Here is a 20,570-nt window from a genome sequence, read left to right on the forward strand (position 1 = left end):
TAAAAAGCATCCAGTATTTTATTTAAGATCAGCAATTTTAAATCTGCAAAGAAGTCATTTCATGTGCTTTATTGTATATGTGACAGATAAAATCTTCTATTCTAAAAAAAGGAAAGCATATAATGTTAACTGGTGATGCATCAGAGTTCAAATAAAGTGAGTCTGAAACCAGACCAGCACTGCAGGAGCACCAGGAACAATCACTCAGATTCAGACCGCAAGTGTGTCCAGAGTGTAAAGCACCTTATTCTCTCAAGCTTGACCTTGTTTGTATTCCTGCTTTTGATATCGCCAGCTCTAGTTCATGCCTCGCCTGACTCTTGCCTCACCTAACCCTTGCCAGATGTGTGATTTTGTCTTTCCCTCATTTGCCTTAACAATAAAAAATAACTCTCACTCACTCAGTCAGTCATTTTCTACCGCTTATCTGAACTACCTCGGGTCACAAGGAGCCTGTGCCTATCTCAGGCATCATCGGGCATCGAGGCAGGATACACCCTGGACGGAGTGCCAACCCATCGCAGGGCACACACACACACACACACACTCTCATTCACTCACACACTATGGACAATTTTCCAGAGATGCCAATTAACCTACCATGCATGTCTTTGGACCGGGGGAGGAAACCGGAGTACCCGGAGGAAACCCCCGAGGCACGGGGAGAACATGCAAACACCGCACACACAAGGCGGAGGCGGGAATCGAACCCCCAACCCTGGAGGTGTGAGGTGAACGTGCTACCCACTAAGCCACCGTGTCCTCCACAATAAAGATCATTGTGTATCTAATTTTTGTCCTCTTGACATGTACAAGAAAAACCATACATGATTGCATCTCCAATTCCTCTCAGGCACATGGAGCCAACCGGAGTTGTTTTTCACAAACAAAAGTGTTTAGTCTTGCTGTGATCGATGATCGACAGCCAGCTGGATATATATATATATATATATATATATATATATATATATATATATATATATATATATATATATATATATATATATATATATATATATATATATATATGGATTCTAACTTGTGATCTCCTGACCAGAATACTTTCTCTCAAGACACAGTCTCCATTCAATTCTCTTAGCTCAAAAAAAAACTATATGACATTTTCTTTATGTAAACTGATACACATAGTAGGTTCAGAGACAGTTTGTAAATATCAATTAGAGCACCAGAAATGTCTTTTTGTCTCTCTCTACAGTACCGCTAAAAGTCAGGAAGAAATAAAGCAATCGAATACGCCAGCCACGAATATGCCACCCTTCAGTATGTCAATGCTAATCCTGTACAAGTCTGTGAGTGATGCACAGTAATGTTCAGCTGCCAATAGCAATAGAATTGTGGTTGCTTTCAATCCAGGGATTTTTTTTTTCCACTTTCAAGGACAAGACAGAGAAGTTAGAGATGCTTTTCTCTAAGAGAATGGGTTTAGAATTAATCCCTCAATTACCTGGAGAGACAGAAAAGCACACTTGTGATCATTTATTTAACATTTTCTCTTATTCTTGCCTTTTCTGGTTAGTTTGTGCTTGCGTCTGTGTGCGGTAAGTTTGTGAGTCAATTTTATTCCGAAGCAATATTTCATTTAGCTCCCAAAACTTCATTCCCTTTCCTTTTACGATGTTTTTTTGTATCTGTTCTATTCATTTCACTTGCCATTTTGTTTCCCTTTTCTCTTGGCCCCCCTTAGCGTTTGACTGACAGTGACATTTGGTGGATGTGTCATCCACTGTGTCAGCATGATTTTCACCTCTCTCTCTCTCTCTCTCTCTCTCTCTCTCTCTCTCTCTCTCTCTCTCTCTCTCTCTCTCTTTCTCTCTATCTTCAAACCCTCCTCACATGTTCAATCCGCTTCCATTAGCCGTCTATCTTTCTGCCCTTTGCAGTTGGAGCTGTTTGAGTCTAGCTGAGCCAGTCAGGTCAGGTCGTGTTCTGATAAAATGTGTAAGTAAGGACTTTTTCACCCGATACTGCAAACACGCAACAACCTTCAACTAGAAGTCTTAAAGTTCACTAGTTTTCTGGCTGGTGCTGTGCTTTTGCTGCACGGGAAGTGGACCTGAAATACCTCAGCTGAACGATAATTCTCTGAGGAAGACACTGACCCAGGATTTGCTCTTCTGCAGGCTTTATTATAAATATATTCTGTGCATCATGTAGAGACCGTCTTTATTAGTAAAAAAGTGCGAAGAAAAGGAAGAATAATCGTGCCACAGGGGAAGAGAAATGTAAAGCCAGAGAGACCTTAGGAAGGATATGAAAATGTTTATACCTTTAAAATAAATGCCTGCACTGTGATTTATTCCTTTAATAAAATAATAGCATGAATTATACCTTAGTGCTACCGAGTTCTCAAATCTGATTCTTTAGAAGATGATGAATGTTGATGTATTTTGAGCAAGTTTTTAGAGTATATACGATATAGGTATATTCCTGCTGAGGGTGCACCGTCGCTTACTGGGTAACACGTTCGCCTCACACCTCCAGGGTCGGGGTTTGATTCCCGCCTCCGCCTTGTGTGTGCGGAGTTTGCATGTTCTCCCCGTGCCTCGGGGGTTTCCTCCGGGGTGCTCCGGTTTCCTCCCCCGGTCCAAAGACATGCATGGTAGGTTGATTGGCATCTCTGGAAAATTGTCCGTAGTGTGTGAGTGAATGAGAGTGTGTGTGTGTGCCCTGTGATGGGTTGGCACTCCGTCCAGGGTGTATCCTGCCTCGATGCCCGATGACGTCTGAGATAGGCACAGGCTCCCCGTGACCCGAGGTAGTTCGGATAAAGCGGTAGAAAATGAGTGAGTGAGTGAGTGAGAGTGAGTATATTCTTGCTCCTGGCTGGCTCACCAAATTTACCTTGTTGTAGAAACTTGCTCAGGAACTCTCCAGAATGCAGTATTTTTTCCATCTAATTGTATTTGTTTCATGGTTATAAGAGATCCATAGTACTGAATGCAGCCAGGTGTTTTGTAACCAGGTTTTTATTTTGTTACGCTCAAGTCAGTTAGCATCCATTTTATGGTCCTTATAGTTTATGCGATTGGAACATCTACTCATTACGGTCCTCAAAATCGTGGCCATCAGTGCACAAGTTTGATACAAAAAGTACTTAAAAACAAATTTCTACTAATCAGTATACTGTCCACTGCTTCCTCTGGGAAGGTTGTAATTTTATTAAAAAAATATAAATGTGCATTTATTTTCTAAACTAACATCCTTGGTTATTCAAGCAATTCATTGTCTTTGAGATTAGTGAAATGTTCATTTCTTTCCATTTCCATATATGTTTGCTTTTCTCTTAGGAACTAAGTCAGCTATCTGTTCTTAAAAAAAAAAAAAAAGGATGATAGAGCAAAACAAGTGAAGTAGAACACATTTCCATTTTAGAAACATGAACTCATTGTAGGGTAAAACAGTTGGATTGATATTTCTGTTCTGCAAACATTTACTTCTCCTCTCTAAACAGAAAGAGGAAAAAAAATGGAGAAAGAGAATGCCTGCGAATAGCTCTGAGGCGATCTCCCTATGCAGACCAGGGCAAGCGTGAAATACTCATGAAATGCTGACAAACAATAGATTATTGTGTGTCTACTCCAGTAACTTGTACGACATTGCATGTGTAGACATATCGGCATTATTTTCCTGAAGAAAAAAAAAAAAAAGCTTTATAATGTTATACATTTGTCCGCATGCCATATTTCGATCTGAATGTGTATGTGTATACAATTTTAAAAGGGTAGTTGATGCTATGTCTAGTGCTAATGCTAATCATAATGACGGTCCTTTTGCATTTAGAAATGAATGTGAAACTAAAATATATCTGATTGAACTGTTAAACATGGTGGGACTCGATGTGGGATCATTTGCCAAGATTGAATTAGTGTTAGGTCATGAACGATTACTTTTGGACTTTTTTTGGACACAGCTTGTAGCATGTGTTTAATGCTTTGTAGCAAAACGCTAGAGGGGTTTTTGAGATCCGTTTCATCCTAGATTGCCTCATTAATACGGTACACTGAAAAAGTGATAGCTTAACACCAAATCCTTTGGCAGATATTTAGTGCAGTGGAGTGAAGTTCAAACAGAACTGATTGCAAATCACCAAAATCTGATAGGAACTGATCAAAATACTAATCAAACTCAATTACAATGCAATTCCAAATCATACCAAATAAATTAAAGAATTTGGTTTTAAGAGCTTTCATTTATAAAAATGCTACCAATAATACTGTAGAATATTCAACCATGTGTAGGTGGATTAATACTGTATAAACCCCACAGAATTCCCAGCAGTGACCTTCAGTGGGTTTCAAGGTGTTGCCAGCTTAGGCTGTGTCCCAAATCCCTCCATACTCTAGAGAATATTCTCTACACCGGAAAACTACTTTTGAGAAATAGAATGAGTAATTGATTTGGTTCTGTGGATTCAGTGATCATTCTGAAAACAACATCCCTGCTGTGAAGCATGGTGGTGGTAGCATCGTGTTCGTGGCATGCTTTTCAACTTCAAAACTTAACACAATGTCTACCTTTCGACATGACATCAGCTATATCTGAGAACCTGGGTTTGTTAGAATGGTTAAGACGAACCCTTGATCTAAATTTGATTGAGACTCTCTGGCAAGAATTTATACTTACTGACATTCTTTATCTGATCTGACAAAGCTTTTGGAATTTTGCCAAGAAGAATGGTAAAAGAGGGGGCATGGTGGGTTAGTGCTTAGCACATTTGCCTCACACCTCCAGGGTTGGTGGTTCGATTCCCGCCTCCGCCTTGTGTGTGTGGAGTTTGCATGTTCTCCCCGTGCCTCGGGGGTTTCCTCCGGGTACTCCGGTTTCCTCCCCCGGTCCAAAGACATGCATGGTAGGTTGATTGGCATCTCTGGAAAAATTGTCCATAGTGTGTGAGTGTGTGAGTGAATGAGAGTGTGTGTGTGTGTGTGCCCTGTGATGGGTTGGCACTCCGTCCAGGGTGTATCCTGCCTTGATGCCCAATGACGCCTGAGATAGGCACAGGCTCCCCGTGACCCGAGAAGTTCGGATAAGCGGTAGAAAATGAATGAATGAATGAATGAATGTACGAATGAATGGTAAAAAAATAAAAAAATAAATAATCAATCAGGATCCAAATGTGCAAAGCTAATAGTAGCATATCCCAAACATACTGTATATTTCCAACTATATTCAATCAATTTCAACTCCAGGTTGAATGTGGAACGGTTCAAGACAGTTGAATATACAGTATGTAAGGCACGATATACCTTAAAGGCAAAAATTCATAGACTACAGCTCCGTCCATTTTCTCTCCAATTTGATCACCTGACACTCCAACTACCAGCCAGCTCTAGCTTGACAGATGACAGCTTGCTTGATCGTAAAGGTTAACATGTGCTTCCACTTTTATAATTAAAGCCAGTCGATTGCTGAACCTCAACACACTTGGAGATAAATCCAGCTAAACGCTTCTGCATACATCAGCGATCAATCTTTAGATGTTTAGAGATTTCCTCACTGATTTATATTAAAGACCTACACAGAAAAAAATATCTACTGTCTCCACTGTTACCTAAAAGTTAGCCTAGCAAGATAGGTAGGTGTGTTCCAATGGTGTTTGAAGCCTCTACACTTTACCGTGAGTAACACAACATCCAAATCCTGCCAAAGGTATTCCTGTGGTCACTTTCCATTATTAGAAGGGTCATGGGTTTGAATTTAAGGGTCAGTACTAATTGTACAAGGCAACAGATGGCTCTCGATGTGAAACTGGAGGAATGCTATGTGGTGCGAACTAGCCAGGTTACATCATGAAAATTATTCAACACTTATCTGAGGGAAATGAGAGTTTTTCTCTTTACTGTTAGTGAATGGGTTTATTATGGGGATGGTAACTAGATGCAACTCATGAAAAAAAGGATCAACAGTCTAAGATTATGCATGCATGTTCATAGAGCTGCATGCTAACACTTACAGCACCACTGAATCCGAATACAACTCTGTGCTTTAGGAAAAAAAAAAAAAAAACGACATTAGAAATAAAAAAAAAAAAAAAAGCTTAAAAACACACTGAGGCAAAACGGGCGTCTAGTATAAAAGAGCCGACGAGGGATGTTTTCTATTCGTTCCTATAGACGAGCTCTACAGGATTTTTTTTTCAGCCCCCAGACTTTAAGGAAACAGCACTTTGAAAGCTGTGTGTGGGATAAATAAATTAAAGAAAAACATTTGCAGAGACGTGTTTTGGCAATAAGGCAAAATATCCACAGCTTGGCTTTTTAAGCAGCACTTATAGCACCATTGAAACGATGTTTGAGATGCGTTCAAGCTCCATTCAGACCATGACTCTGAGCTAAAGCGTATTAGTTTGAATGCTTTGACATTTGTGTCTACCGCCATGATGAAGTCTGGCTCCTTAACATTCATAGCTTTCAAAGTTGGCGAGGCTTGTAAATAAGCACTTGATTTTCTGTATAGAAGAAATGAGCATCATTTAATCTCTAACTTCACAGATCAGGATTTGGCAAAGGCTTCGTTCCTCGGTCTTTGTTTGTACGTGCTTTACACTTTAGATATGTGTCTTCACATTGTATCTACAAAGAGCAAAATGAGGTGAAACACAATAAAAATGTATGTCTGGTAATCGTGGTTGCGTTTAGTGCTGACTGATGTCAAGGACTGTTTTACATCTGGGAGAATAGGGAACAAATCACATTGCTGTTCAACTCTCTAATGCTAGTAGTTAGTAAATGATTTATTAATATCAAGAGAGTAAGGCAGCAGAAAGGCTGGTGAAGGAACAGCTGTTGTAGGTATTTTAATGTGTTAAGGTAAAAGCAAGCATCGCGTTAGTTCTGGCAGGCCACGTCGTCAAACGTGCATCAGCTGTTAATCAGTTTCCCACGACGAGCACCAATCCGGTTACGACATCCGTATTACCCGACCATTTAAATTCCCATTCATAGATCCGTTCATCTGCCGTGATCTAAACTCCCTCCTCCAACCCCGACTCCACCATGCCGGAACCCGTGTTCGCTATATCAGTTTACGTCTTAAATCTCCACATTTTTTTTTCTCTCCCTCCCTCCCCCTCTCTCTAATTATTTAATTATCTATCTATCTATACATTCATTTATTACTTTCCAAAAACACGTAAGTGAGCTTATCAATACTACGGTATGCATGCTAGTGGTTCTGTTGGGGGGGGGGGGGGTGTCTATTCTATTTTCTAGTCGCTGCTCTCCCCGCACTGTCCGTGCATGCGCATGGACGGATGCGTGGATTTTTGCCCAGAACAGAACCATACCGCCAAAACTAACTGTATGGATATCATCTAATAATTCCCTTGTGACAAAGTGGTCCTGACAGAAATAACCTTTTCCTCTACCTAATTGGGTCATATCTCAATTCCTACCCAGTTAAACCCGATCATAATCCAGCTACCAATATACCAACCAAACACGCTTTTAAGACTCTATTTGTACGTGACAGGACAGTATAGCACATTTTACTGATAGCGCTGTCTGTCTCTTTACACATACATTCACATACACATGAACATCACATGTCATCCCTACTGTATCTAAGTCTCAGTGTAATCACAACAGATTAGGAAACAAAATTTCATTTGTAAGAGTATGACGCTGAAATTTAAGTCTGCTTTAGTTTACAAGCACAAAACTTAATCTATACTGTATAATTCACTTAATCTATAAAACTCGTGGGATGTGGTAGCTCAGTGTTTAAGGTGTTCGACTACTGATCGGAAGGTCATTGGTTCAAATCCCAAGTCCACCAAGTTGCCACTGCTGGGCCCCTGAGCAAGGCCCTTAACCCTCAACTTAAATAAGAAAATGTAAGTCACTCTGGATAAGAGTGTCTGCTAAATGCTGTAAATGTAAATAACTCCATGTGTTTTTGCCATTGATGAAAAAGTTAGGTACACATCGAGAGTCTTTCCTGTTCTGGCACAGAAGTGGTGGAATATACTTCCCCTAGATGTCCAAGCACTGAAACTAGCACGCAATTGTCCCTGTTTGTTTTATGTATTTAGAAAAAGAATTGTGCTATAACTCCTTCAGAGTTGACGTATTCATCGACAGAGACTTCGAATCACTCGTCGCTCTGGATAACGGCGTCTGCCAAATGCCTTAAATGTAAATTTGTCAGCAAACCTACCTGTCAATATAAATGGATAAAAAAACAAATAAATAAATGTGTCACTCTGTGCTTACCAACAAAATCTATTCATGGGCAAAATGTTAGGGTAGAGAGAAGAAAGAAGAAAACTTTGTGAGGCGCTTTTCTCGGAAAATAATCAACTTCAAGGTTATAGCTAATGTTACTTTGCGTGGGCAAATTTATTTTTACTCCTAACTTGGCAGGAAACAGTAATGAGGCTCATATGGCACTGATTACACCTGGTATTATACTAATACTGCTGTGAATAACACTCAAACACACACAGGTACATATGTAAACATGTCTGCAGACATTTAGTCATAATGCAGATTACTTCCTTCTTAAGTGCTTTAAGGTTTGATTACTGCAAGACAAATCCTTTGAAATCCATTCAAATAGAATCAGCATGAGCAGTAAAATCTTCCCAGGCTACAAAAAAAAAAAAAGCTCTGGACACAAATTTCCTTCAAAGACTGTATCAGCTCTCTAACTTGTTAGCAGTTTCTCTTTCCCTGTCTCACTAGAGCAAACATGACTCTGTTTGAGGAGCATTAGTGTCAGCAGTGAAAAGGCAAAGCCAAGGCCTGGGAGGTCTGGAGAAAAAAAAAAAAAACATTTCTAATGAGGTTTTGGAATACTCGATACCGAGGCTTTGCTAGCTCACACACGGCTGTCATTTAACACAGTGGTCCCCAACCTTTTTTCGGCACGGACCGGTCAATGTTTGATAATTTTACCGTGGCCCGCTGGGGGTGGGGGGGTGGTGGGTGGCGGCTATACAATTAAATTAAAATTAATCATTTTAATTTAATTGTATTTAAACATGCCTTTTTAACTCACTACAACGCTAAATCAATGGGAACACTGAGCTTGTTTCTTTACAACGAGACGGTTCCATCTGGGGTAATAGGAGACAATGACACCCGAAGTGTGTTGCTTATGTCCAGTTTATTCCGTTGTTTTGTTTCGGTTGCCGTCACTGCAGAAAACCCCGCTTCACACAGATAGCATGTCGGAAATGGCGATAGGGATTTAAGTGCTGTGGTGACAATCTCAGGGTATTCCGCCATGACTTTAATCCAGAACAGCGGCAGAGTTTCTAACTTTCTAACGACGTCTGTTTCGTGGTCATTTTTGCTAATTCGTGGGTTAAATTTGAGCAAACACAATATACACGTACACCAAGCACTGTTAAACATGACAAAGTACCGGTGAACAGAGAGAAGAGCGATACACACCTTCTCTCTCCACCAAAGCTACAACACCACTGCCGCTCGCAGCCGCTCAGCTCCAGACGTCACCTAAAACCCGGCCCGATATCACGATATTTTGCGCATGCGCGGTATTGGTGCGGCTTTAGGTGACGTCTCTCAGCTCCCGGTTAACCTCTCGTCCATGTGTTTCCATGTGATTTTTATTTGATTAATTTATTATCACATTTTTATTTATTATGAATGATGATAAAGATTATGTTTAACAGGCATGTTTTGTTTCTTCAATTGTTCTATCATTAGTAGAAAAAAAAGCCAAGTGTGTGTGTGTGTGTGTGTGTGTGTGTGTGTGTGTGTGTGTGTGTGTGTGTGTGTGTGTTTGGGCAGGGGGGGTGTTGTGTGACAGTTGCAAGGTCTGTCACACACTCTGACTTCTGCTTCTCATTTTGATCTAATTGAATGTCACTTGCATTCTGAAATCGAGTCTTTTGCGTGGAGCTGAGACGAGCTGACCTTTGCTTTTGATCATAATTACAGCTGAGATTGTGTCAGAAATTAAAACTAATGACACAGAGTGATATGAAAAATGTCACAGATAAAATGGGTCAGAAAAAAGTCTCCACACGCTTAACAAAGGATTTCTATTTCATTTCCAGGAGTGAAGTATCGATGTAATTATTACTGTATATTTATTTCTTTTTGAAATTTTTTTGTATCTCCGTTATTCTAATTTATATATATATATATATATATATATATATATATATATATATATATATATATATATATATAAACCGTCAGCAACAGCAAAGTGACCTTAAGTTGATGAGAATTTCAACGAGATGTAGGGCATCAGGAATGACAGCAGAAGGGGTCAGGATTACTGGTAACTTGTAGTGAGAGAGAGAGAGAGAGAGAGAGAGAGAGAGAGAGAGAGAGAGAGAGAGAGAGAGAGAGAGAGAGAGAGAGAGAGAGATTATTAAGTATCATTCTTACACAAGGTTAAGCACATTGTGTCATTATGTCATTTTGTGCAGAGTGCAATCAGGGACTCCAACAGGATTATAAGCTATATAGTACATACACACACCCATTACCCCCCCCCCCCCACACACACACACACACACACACTCACTACTTGCTTCTCAATGACTTCTCGTCCCCATTCACAGCCAGAGCCTGACCCTTCACAGGCTGCAGCAAGGCAGCAAGGTGTATTTTTGTCGTCACTTTTATGTCATTCATGCGACCGGTAAACTGTACTGTCACTATTTGATAAATCTCACTAACACAGGTGTGTCCCATCTCCCTGTTCTCACAGTCTCAGCGCCGTGTGACCTTTCACCTTCCCGACGGCTCTCAGGAGAGCTGCAGCGACAGCGGTTTGGGTGAGCCCGAGTCTGTCGGGGGAGGGGCTTTGCTTTCTAAGCCCCTCCCTCTGGCACAGGAGGAGTTTTATGAGCAAGACAAACGAACCGAAGCAGATGGCAACTCTGATCCAAACTCGGGTGAGTCTCAAACCAATCTGCCTCAGATATATAATACATTAAAACTCGGAAATGTAAAACTGATGACATTTTATTTCTCAGTGATCAGCTGATGCTTGTCAGATATTTCTCTCTTTAATTCATGAAAGTCTGGTTTTCTTCTAAATATCAATCCCAGAGAAAGTCAGACGATGTGATCTTCTCTCTTTCTGCCTGCACTGATAAATATTCAGGAGCCGTGTAAAAGGACGGCCGAAGCTAAACTACGGATCCGGCTATTTTACACAACAAAAGCCATGTGTACGTTATTTGCCCGACTTTCTGTAGGTCACTGCATTACTGAATGGTTTTTATTCATGAAGGAATAAATCATTCACATCACACACTTGTAAACACGTTATAGAAATAAAAGCAGAAGGAAGAAAAGAAAACGCATTTATTCCTTCCTCTCTCCGCTCCTTTAATCGAGGATGACGTTGTTACATCGCTTTCGCGCTTCGGATGAATGGCAACTTAAATGCTCTGACCTTAACTCTAAACCAGTGAGGGAGGAAAAGAAGGCATTTAAAAACCTTGCTTCTTACCATGTAGGCAGATTTAACCAATGGTTTATACACTTTTATTTAGGATTTTATTTATCTATTTATTCTTTTGTGTAGATTATTGTTAGATATCGTAATATAGCGTGGATGGAAGCTCTTCAGGTCCCTGGTTCCTTCCTTGGACTCAACAACATGGAGAAGGTTAACTTTCAGCTGCTCGGTTGTGTAAATGCGAGTTAAAAAGTAAAGTTTTTACACTGAGAAGAAAAGGTACGGTACGATGAAATCTCTCATTTCTAGACCAATGAATGACAGCCCTTCGGTCAAGCCCTACTATACTATGGATTTTGCTCAGACTCAGATTCAGTTCGAGTTTATTTGTATAGCACTTTTTTTTTTTACAATTGACGTTGTAAAGCAGCTTTACAGAACATAAACATCGAACAAAAGGTTATTATAAAGAATAATATAACGATTAATAGAATCCAGAATTCAAGATTAAAGGCAGGGTCTCCGATTTTTGAAAGCCAATGTTGACATTTGAAATCACCAAAACAAACACGCCCCTAACCCAAATGGGTCCCACCCCTGTATCGATAGCTCCGCCCACACATACAGTACGTAACCAAGACAACTAATGGAAAGAAATGTGTCTTTATCATAGCTGAAGGGAAGAACGATACGATTGCAGATAAACAAACAAGCAAAAATGACACACAAGAATAATCATGTAAAGGACAAAGGCATATATTGGTTCTGTGTAACAAAGCAAAACCAACATTACTCACCTATCGAGAAGGAAAAAAGCGCCTCGGCGTCTTAAGTAAAGAGTTTCCCGAGTCAATAACTCCTGAGCTAAACACTGTTACTACACAAAACGCGGTTGTAGCTGCCTCTCTACATTACTACGATAGAAAAGAGGTGTTATTTGTGTAGTAACAGCGTTTAGCTCAGGAGTTATTGACTCGGGAAACTCCAATCTGTGAATATGTGACCAACTTCCTGCTCCTTCAGTTCTCTCCAGCGCTGGAAAGCTGATCCTATATTAACACGTCCTAGTTCTTGCCTTATCGTAAGCCTTTCTTCAGTTTCTTTCTTTGTTTTTATCCTCCATGTCAATGTTAAAACCGCTTTCTGCTAATGTCACACATGCGCACTGAACACTGTCTCCGCCCACAATGACAAGCCCCGCCCCTTTCTGCTCATTGTCTACATGTTTCTTTTGATTTTTGTTTTGATTTTTCTTTATTATTCGGCCAGACTCAGTTTTCTGAAGCATTTCTCAAAAATCAGAGACCCTGCCTTTAATATTAGATAGATTTAGTTCACAATGTGTATGTATTTATCCCCAATGAGCCAGTCTGATGTGCCTCAGGCAGCAGTGACAAGGAAAAACTCCCTTAGACTCCCGTAAAGGAAGAAACCTTGAGAGGAACCAAACTCAAAGAGGAACCTCATCCTCATATGGGTGACACTGGAGGGTCTGATTATATATATAGAGTATAACAAATGTTGTATTGTTGCAAAAGATCACATGGAGTTCACATCTCCTCTTTAGTATCGCCGAGTCTAACTGGAGCTGGTAGATCTCTAGATGCCTCTGGATTCTCACAGAGTCGGCCTCATCTCAGTGGAGGTCCAGTCTCCATTAGTGACTTCAAAATAGACTTCCTGTGAAAACTATATGGTTACACACTTGTACTTTTTGACCATATAGTAAACTGTTATTTCTAATCGTACAATCTGGTGAGAAATATAAGGATGGGTTCCCTTTTGAGTCCGGTGCCTGGCACGGTTTCTTCCTCTTGTCGTCTGAGGGAGTTTTTCCTCACCACAGTCACCTCTGGTTTGCTGCTTATAGAAAAACTGACACATTTTTAACCCATTTCTAACTTTTCTAAACCTTTTTTTTTCTTTCATTTCTAACTAAAAGTCCTGAATTGATTATTTGTGTATATTTCTATGAAGCTTCTTTCTGACATTGTTTGTTTTTACAAACACTATCGAAATAAAATTTAATTGAGATTTATGAAATTTGTTATAAAATGTTATGAAAAAAAAATACACCTCAAAAAAAATCAAATGTCACATGTTTTTCACCTTGTTTGTTTTCCCCTAGTTCGTATGCATTACCCTCACCTCGCGTTTGCTAAACCCGCGCTAAAACTTATGCTTATCGTTATCTTCTCGAAGAAATTAAACCGGCATTAAGTTCGACCTCTGCTGCTGTCTCTGCGAATGCTCTCACCTGACACTTCCCGTGACATGTTCATATGGTGTTCCATGTTACGTTGCTTTAATTTATCGTTTCATGTTCAAATCCTTTCTTTTTTACAAGAGCAGTGAGTGTTGCAATGATTTGTTCTTAGAAAGGAATAAACTTTCAGCTCTTTCCTCTTCGTGCCTAAGCACGGTGGACTGGGTTGCTCTGTTTAATTTAATCTGCACAGATCTCGCAGATGCTTTTGCTCCTATTTAAATGAGAAGTTAGAGCTCAGCCTTGGATTTATAACCGTATGCGTACATGCCGATTTGCAGGAAAGCTGGATGTCTCATGCAAGTCTAAGGGCTTGCGTAACTTAATATCAGCGCTTAGGTAAAGATGGTATTGTTATTTCTTTTCTAGAAACTTCCATAATCTTAGAGTCCTAATATATCCCTCAGCATGGTTGTTGCTGTTTGGCTTAATCCAAAATTAGCTTGATCTACAAAAATAAATGAATAAATTATCTTTTATGGTTTATATTTGATCATTTTATGCCAAATAAATGCCACATCACAGGGCAGGGAAATGCTACCTGCCAGAATATCAAGTATCAGAATATCAAGGACTCGATACATATTTGGACACTGAGGACATTTAGTGACAAAAAAGGTAGATCTCCTGGAAATTTATGGTATCTGATTAAGTTACTAAGTGATTAAGATGGTGACCTGCTGACTGGAAGGTTGTGAGTTCAAATCTCCAGACTCAAGCTGCCACTGCCCTTGAGCAAGATCCTTAACCTTCACCTGCTTGGTTGTACATACAAGATAAAAATAAATCAGTCTGTATTAGGACATATGTCAAATTCTCTCAATGCAATTTAAAATCTCTTGTGATACAAGATTTTTTTCTTTTTTCTTTTTTTCTAGTTTTTTTTTTATAGTAACCATCTTTCCAGATCCCAATGTCCAGTATTTTAGATCATTGTTCTTGGCAGAGAAGAAAGAAACATACTATTATAGTCCATCTGCCTCAGGGTTTGTTTGGTTGTACACTTTGTGATGCATTTCTGCTTAGCACAGTTCTCTAATCAACAAGGCATCTCCAACATCAGCAACTACAGTACCAGAAAAAAAGTCTTGTGGTATTTCACACCGATTTCGTTTAAGCTGTGTCTTCAGAATTCACATAAAAAAAATCTGAAACCTATTTATTCTGTCTACAGATGGACTTTTAGGGCCTAGGGGTCTCATGGAAGCAACAGAGATGTGTACGCAGGAGTGTCTAGTGCTCGGCCACTCGGATAACTGCTGGATGCCGCCCAAATCACCCGCTCAGTCCTACGGAGGCAGCCAGAACGAGTGGACGAAAGACAAACTGCTGAACGGTCACACACTAAACCGCGGCTGGAAGAGCAGCCACGAGCACTTCGGAGACAGGAAATCTTTCGCCGTAGGAGGAGTCAGCAGTCACATGACCGATATCCCGTTGGCCAGTTTAAAATCCTATCAGGCCTCATCTGGCTCCGAAAACCCAAAGGAGCAGCAGCTTTAAGAGCATTTACTCTGTAACTGCTATTTTATTCCTTTAAAAAAAAAAAATCTTTTCCTCATTCTTCTGTCCTTTTCTTAGATGGATGCTAATGCTGTGTGATAGTGAGACGTACAGATTAGACAAAAAAAGTGCTTAATTACAGTACAGTTACTATGCGAAACAGAACTTTTGCACGGAGATGTCTCAAGACTTTTGTTCTGAAGATATTCAAATAAATGTCTGGGATTTAATGCAAATTGTCATATACAAAAAGAAAAAACAGAACAAAAAAAAAACAAAAAAAAAACAAACAAAAAAGCATTTATCATCCAAGGATGGAGACTGCAAATGTTCAGGAGAGAGATAGAAATGCCGTGGGACTTTTGCTGTGTATACAGTACCGGTTTTAACTATACTATGGCTGACCAATATACAGTAAACCAATATCGTGACGTGGTTGTTTCTTGAGCTGTTTTTGGGAACTTTATTAATCTAAAACATCAAAGAAAAATGGAGAAAGCGTTGTGCTAATACACTGTTAGTGGAAAACTCGTTTTAGTCTCGTCATCGGTGGAGTGTCTGTAAATATAAATGAATACTAACCGATTTTATGTACTTGTAATACTCACATGGGGTAGATTAACGACCTTGACAGTTGTCATTTATGATTAATTTATTGGAAATCAACCCTGGAATTCCACTGATGTTTATAATGTACCCGCATTCACTTCCCCTCATGCAGTGAGAATAATGCAGCTGAAATGATTTCCTTGGAGATTTACATACACACTCACTTTCCTCACCCAAGCTGTACAGTCACATTGGCCTGCTAAGAGCTAACAGACTCAAATAACAATTTCCAGTCAGCTGTTATGTATGTTACTGTATGGCTAGAGGAGCAAGGAGAAATTAAACGCAAACCCAACACACACACACCTCACTAGTACTTTAATCTTGCTGCCGAGGGAGATTCAGGAGGAATTGTACAAGGGGAAGACGACGGGGCATTTAAAACAGAATTGGAACACAGCAAAGGGGTTGGTTTTAGTTTATACAGTAGGTTGGAAATATGCATTTATTTATCTCCTGTCTGTGTCTGTATAGAATGATGACTGTATATTAGACACACACACACACACACACACACACACACACACACACACACACACACACACACACACACACACACACACACACACTCCCACTATCTGTACAAAAACCATAAAAAATCTGTATGTATAAATAAAACCACATCATGCAACTCATACAAGTTCACAATTTGCATTTACTTAACAAACATATTTTTTCAAAACTATTTTCTATTATAATATTATTGTAATCACTCAGTTTATACTTATGGAAGTTACAAAAAAAACAATTAAAAAAATATCGATGTCTTAAAAAGAAAACAACACAATGTTACAATTCAACAGCAATATATTTGTAGATGTTTTATTTCAATATCGGTCACTATTGTAATGCTAAATTCAAACTGTGCTTAAAATCCAAAATACAGCCTCCAAAATTATTATTATTATTATTATTATTATTATTATTATTATTATTATTATTATTATTATTATTATTATTATTATTTTTTCATTCCTTCTTATATATGAATGTTATTTCCAATTTGGAGAATTGTGTGCATTTTTTGGGTTTCATGTGCTGTGCCTTTGTAAATAAATAAATGAATGAATATATGTCAAATTGTAGTTTTAAAAATCTGACTAAATAATTCAAATAAAAATTGACGTGTTTTCTCCGTATAAAAAAAATTAAATAAAATAAACAAAAAATCAACCTGAAAAATGGCAAAGATGGACAATAACTACACACATTAAGCAGCACGTTCAGCAAATTTAACTTTCCTTACTTTTTATGTTGATTTTTAACTTTTTTGTTTTTTTGTAAGGCATGAACAGCACGTGAAATGAGAAACAGCTTTAATGAGACTAAATTACTTCTCATGGTGTTTTTTTTTTTTTTTTTTTTTTTTGGTTTCTTGATTTTGTTTTAGTTCAGCTAATTTGTAGAGCATTAATTTTGTACACACTGAATGTCGTGATCATTTTGTACAGCACTTCCATATTTTATGTCCCAGTATGAAAATATAAAAACAGAAAAAAAGAGTGAAGGGATGGTGTGTATTGCTTTGAGCCAGTGTGTGTGGTTAGGGGATGTGTGAAATTATATTGATATTATTCTATTACTGCGTGTTGCCGCTCTACACGTATACAGCTACTGCAATAAATGGGTTCAATTTGTGCACGTATGTGACTTGTGCAATTTATCACCATCATTCTCTTTTCTATCACACATGACATTCTGCATTTAGGATTGTTTGGCTTCATAATTAGTGCAACTTTAGTTAATTCCTCAGGTGGCCACCGGAGGGAAACCAAAACTTATTTTGTTCTCAAGCGGTTTCTAATTGTTATGCCTTTAAACCAAGCTTTTCTAATTATATTTTGAGTTTTGATTAAGTTTGTTTAGTCTTGCTAGTTCGTAATCTAAAAACATAGGTGAAACAGCCAAAACATGGCTTCCGTGTTTTGGTTCTTTCTCATTACGTTTACAGCTTTTGGTAGACAACCTTATCCAGCGTGACGTACATTTATCTCTTATATACAGCTGAGAATTAAGGGCTTTGCTCAGGGGTCCAGCAGTGGCAGCTTGGTGGACCTGGGATTTGAACTCTTAACCATTTTCTCAGTAGGCCAACACCTTAACCACTAAGCTACCACATCCCTTTCTCCTGTGTTTTCAATTTTCGTCCTCCATTCACAGTATTTAATATCTTTCTTATATATGTATATTTTTCCCTTAAAGCACCTTTGAGTCCTAGGTTTATGCATTCTGGAGGTTAGAGTTGAGGTCAGGTTGCTTGGTTTCAACAACACATAAAGGAACGAACAGTAAGAGTCGTCTACATTTTGCCAGTAAAATATTTAATGCTTGGGTACCATTGCTTTACCCAGTAAAGTTACTGCAATTCAGGGTCAGTAAGAACACATGCACTCCAGTAGCCACTCTTGCAGAGCTAGAAACAAAAAGAAACTCAAAAAGGTTCAATGCAAATTTCCAAATCTAAGGTTCTGATGCTGAGATACTGTAGCTAGCATGAAGAGAGAATGACCACTGGATGTAAAACAATATTTTGGAAGAGACTCACAGTTCATTATTTTGCTTCTACCACATCTCTCGAGACCAGACCACGGATAGCAACGACGGGTTGTTCCTGAGTGTCCCCGGTGATACCTCTGTTGGTTTAGGGACTGTTGCAAATGTTCTAATGCTTTCCACCATGTTCTTGCTATTTTGAAAATTGAACACTCTCTGATCCCAGTACCTTCTGGGGAAGAAACCCAAATGTACCATGTAAGGCCAACCATCTTGTTCAGATTTATGAAAGAAATGAATAGAGACTCAGTATTCTCACTGGTCACTGGAGTTTCAGGCAAAATATATATTTTTTTAAATTATGCAATGCCCCAGAAGTGATACCTGACCTTATTTTTGATGTTCCTTGTAAAAGGTTTAATCTGATTTTTTTCTATAACTCCACGCTTCATGTTTGAGTAACATGTCAAAAAAAACGTCTAATGGCTAATTTGAGAAATTCTAAATTGTAGATAGAACCACAACATTTAAAGCTGATAGACTGTTTCTTAATTTTCGCCATATAACATACAAAATACACCCCTAATTCGACTGTAATCTAGAAGTTAAGTAGTGCACGTTGCAGGAGATCTATTTCTTCACCTGCTAATCCATGGATGAAAAGAGAAAAATTCCCTAATAACATATTTTTTTTCCTCAAGTTTTTTCACAAGTCTCAAGTGAATCCTCCTGAAAGAGCTACTTTACTTACTTTTCATTGAATTTTCCTTTCTATTTTCCTCGTGGGGGTTGTGGTGAGAACCAGCTGAAAACGTCAGTCCTGATTTCTTCATCCCAAGCCACAAATCCAGCTTCTCCTCAGGATCCTCTGATGTTCTAAAGCCAAATGTAAAAATTATATCAAGTAGGTTGTCCAATACTGTACAGGGTGTGATCCTGTTACAACTATAGCAGGAGCTAACTCTTTGTAAGGTGCCCTTACCTCTATAAATCCACACTTCTACAAATCTCTTTAGCTTCTCCAACTTCAGAGGATTGTCAAGCTCTACAGCCTTTCACAAAGTGTAAGCTCAGTAACCTTGCAGAAGAACCCCATGTTTTCCACCTTTTTCTACCTGTATACCTTATTAGCAGCTTTTCACCAGCATTTTCAACAAAACCTACGAATGAAAAGTAAAGTTCTTAATGAAATTTACCAGCAAGAAGTGAAAATTCCATAGGAAAGGCTCAAATTTTTCAACACATAAATAAATGTATCTGGGATCCAATGTCAAGCATTCATTAAGACAGAGTAATTATGTTCATTCATTCATTAATTCATTTTCTACCGCTTATCCGAGCGTCGTCATCAGGCATCAAGGCAGGATACACCCTGGACGGAGTGCCAACCCATCACAGGACACACACACACTCTCATTCACTCACACACACACACACTATGGACAATTTTCCAGAGATGCCAATCAACCTACCATGCATGTCTTTGGACCGGGGGAGGAAACCGGAGTACCCGGAGGAAAACCACTAAGCCACCGTGCCCCCAGTAATTATGTTATACCTGCAAAATGGTGTTTAAAAATTAAACCAAGAATAAACATTTGAAGAATAAAGCCTTGAAAGATAAAAGCTTCACAATCGTGGAAACTCGGCTTGGACAAAAACAACACACAGTACAAGTTTATAATGTTGAACCAGAGAAAAATCTCATGATCTTCCACTCATCTGGACAAATAAGAATACAAGCAACCATAATTGTATCTGCAATCACCTTGGTGTATTTCAAAATAGAGCAAAGCAGATTAGACATTTGTGTCATCAGCTTTTCCACAAAATGCCTAGCCCATGAAAAAGATGGACTATAAACATATTAATCATGTCAGCATGACAGATAACTGAAGAGTAATATTGCTTATCAGAGCATAGAGCCTGACCAACTAACCAGACATTTGCTGTGTCTACAACAAACATAAAATCCTCCAAGGAATTGAAATGTATACATTGCTTAAATAATAATACAGAACAGAGCATTATGTAAATGTACATTTGTCAATTATTTCACTACAATCTGATAGAGGAATGAAGATCTGACTGGGAATTAAATGAATGAAAAGGGAATAAAAGCCTATAAAGGGGAAGTCGTGGCCTAATGGTTCGAGAGTCTGACTCGTAACCCTGAGGTTGTGGGTTCGAGTCTCGGGCCGACCGCAACTGAGGTGCCCTTGAGCAAGGCATCGAACCCTCCAACTGCTCCCCAGGCGCCGCAACATAAATGGCTGCCCAGTGATCC

At 39.0% G+C, this 20,570-nt stretch overlaps 1 protein-coding gene across 2 annotated transcripts in view; it reads left to right on the forward strand.

The window, feature by feature from the left end:
• LOC113640721 (protocadherin-9) overlaps positions 1–16,713 on the forward strand; it is a 248,476-nt gene extending 231,763 nt beyond the window's left edge. For both annotated transcript variants that reach the window (XM_027143330.2, XM_027143332.2), the window contains 2 exons: positions 10,714–10,900; positions 14,853–16,713. In XM_027143330.2, the coding sequence (XP_026999131.1) occupies positions 10,714–10,900; positions 14,853–15,181 (516 nt within the window). In that variant the 3' untranslated portion in view covers positions 15,182–16,713. The remainder of the gene's footprint in view (positions 1–10,713; positions 10,901–14,852) is intronic.
• Positions 16,714–20,570: the final 3,857 nt, after the last annotated feature.

The sequence above is a fragment of the Tachysurus fulvidraco genome, chromosome 5 (assembly GCF_022655615.1).
Source record: "Tachysurus fulvidraco isolate hzauxx_2018 chromosome 5, HZAU_PFXX_2.0, whole genome shotgun sequence".
NCBI lineage: Eukaryota > Metazoa > Chordata > Actinopteri > Siluriformes > Bagridae > Tachysurus > Tachysurus fulvidraco.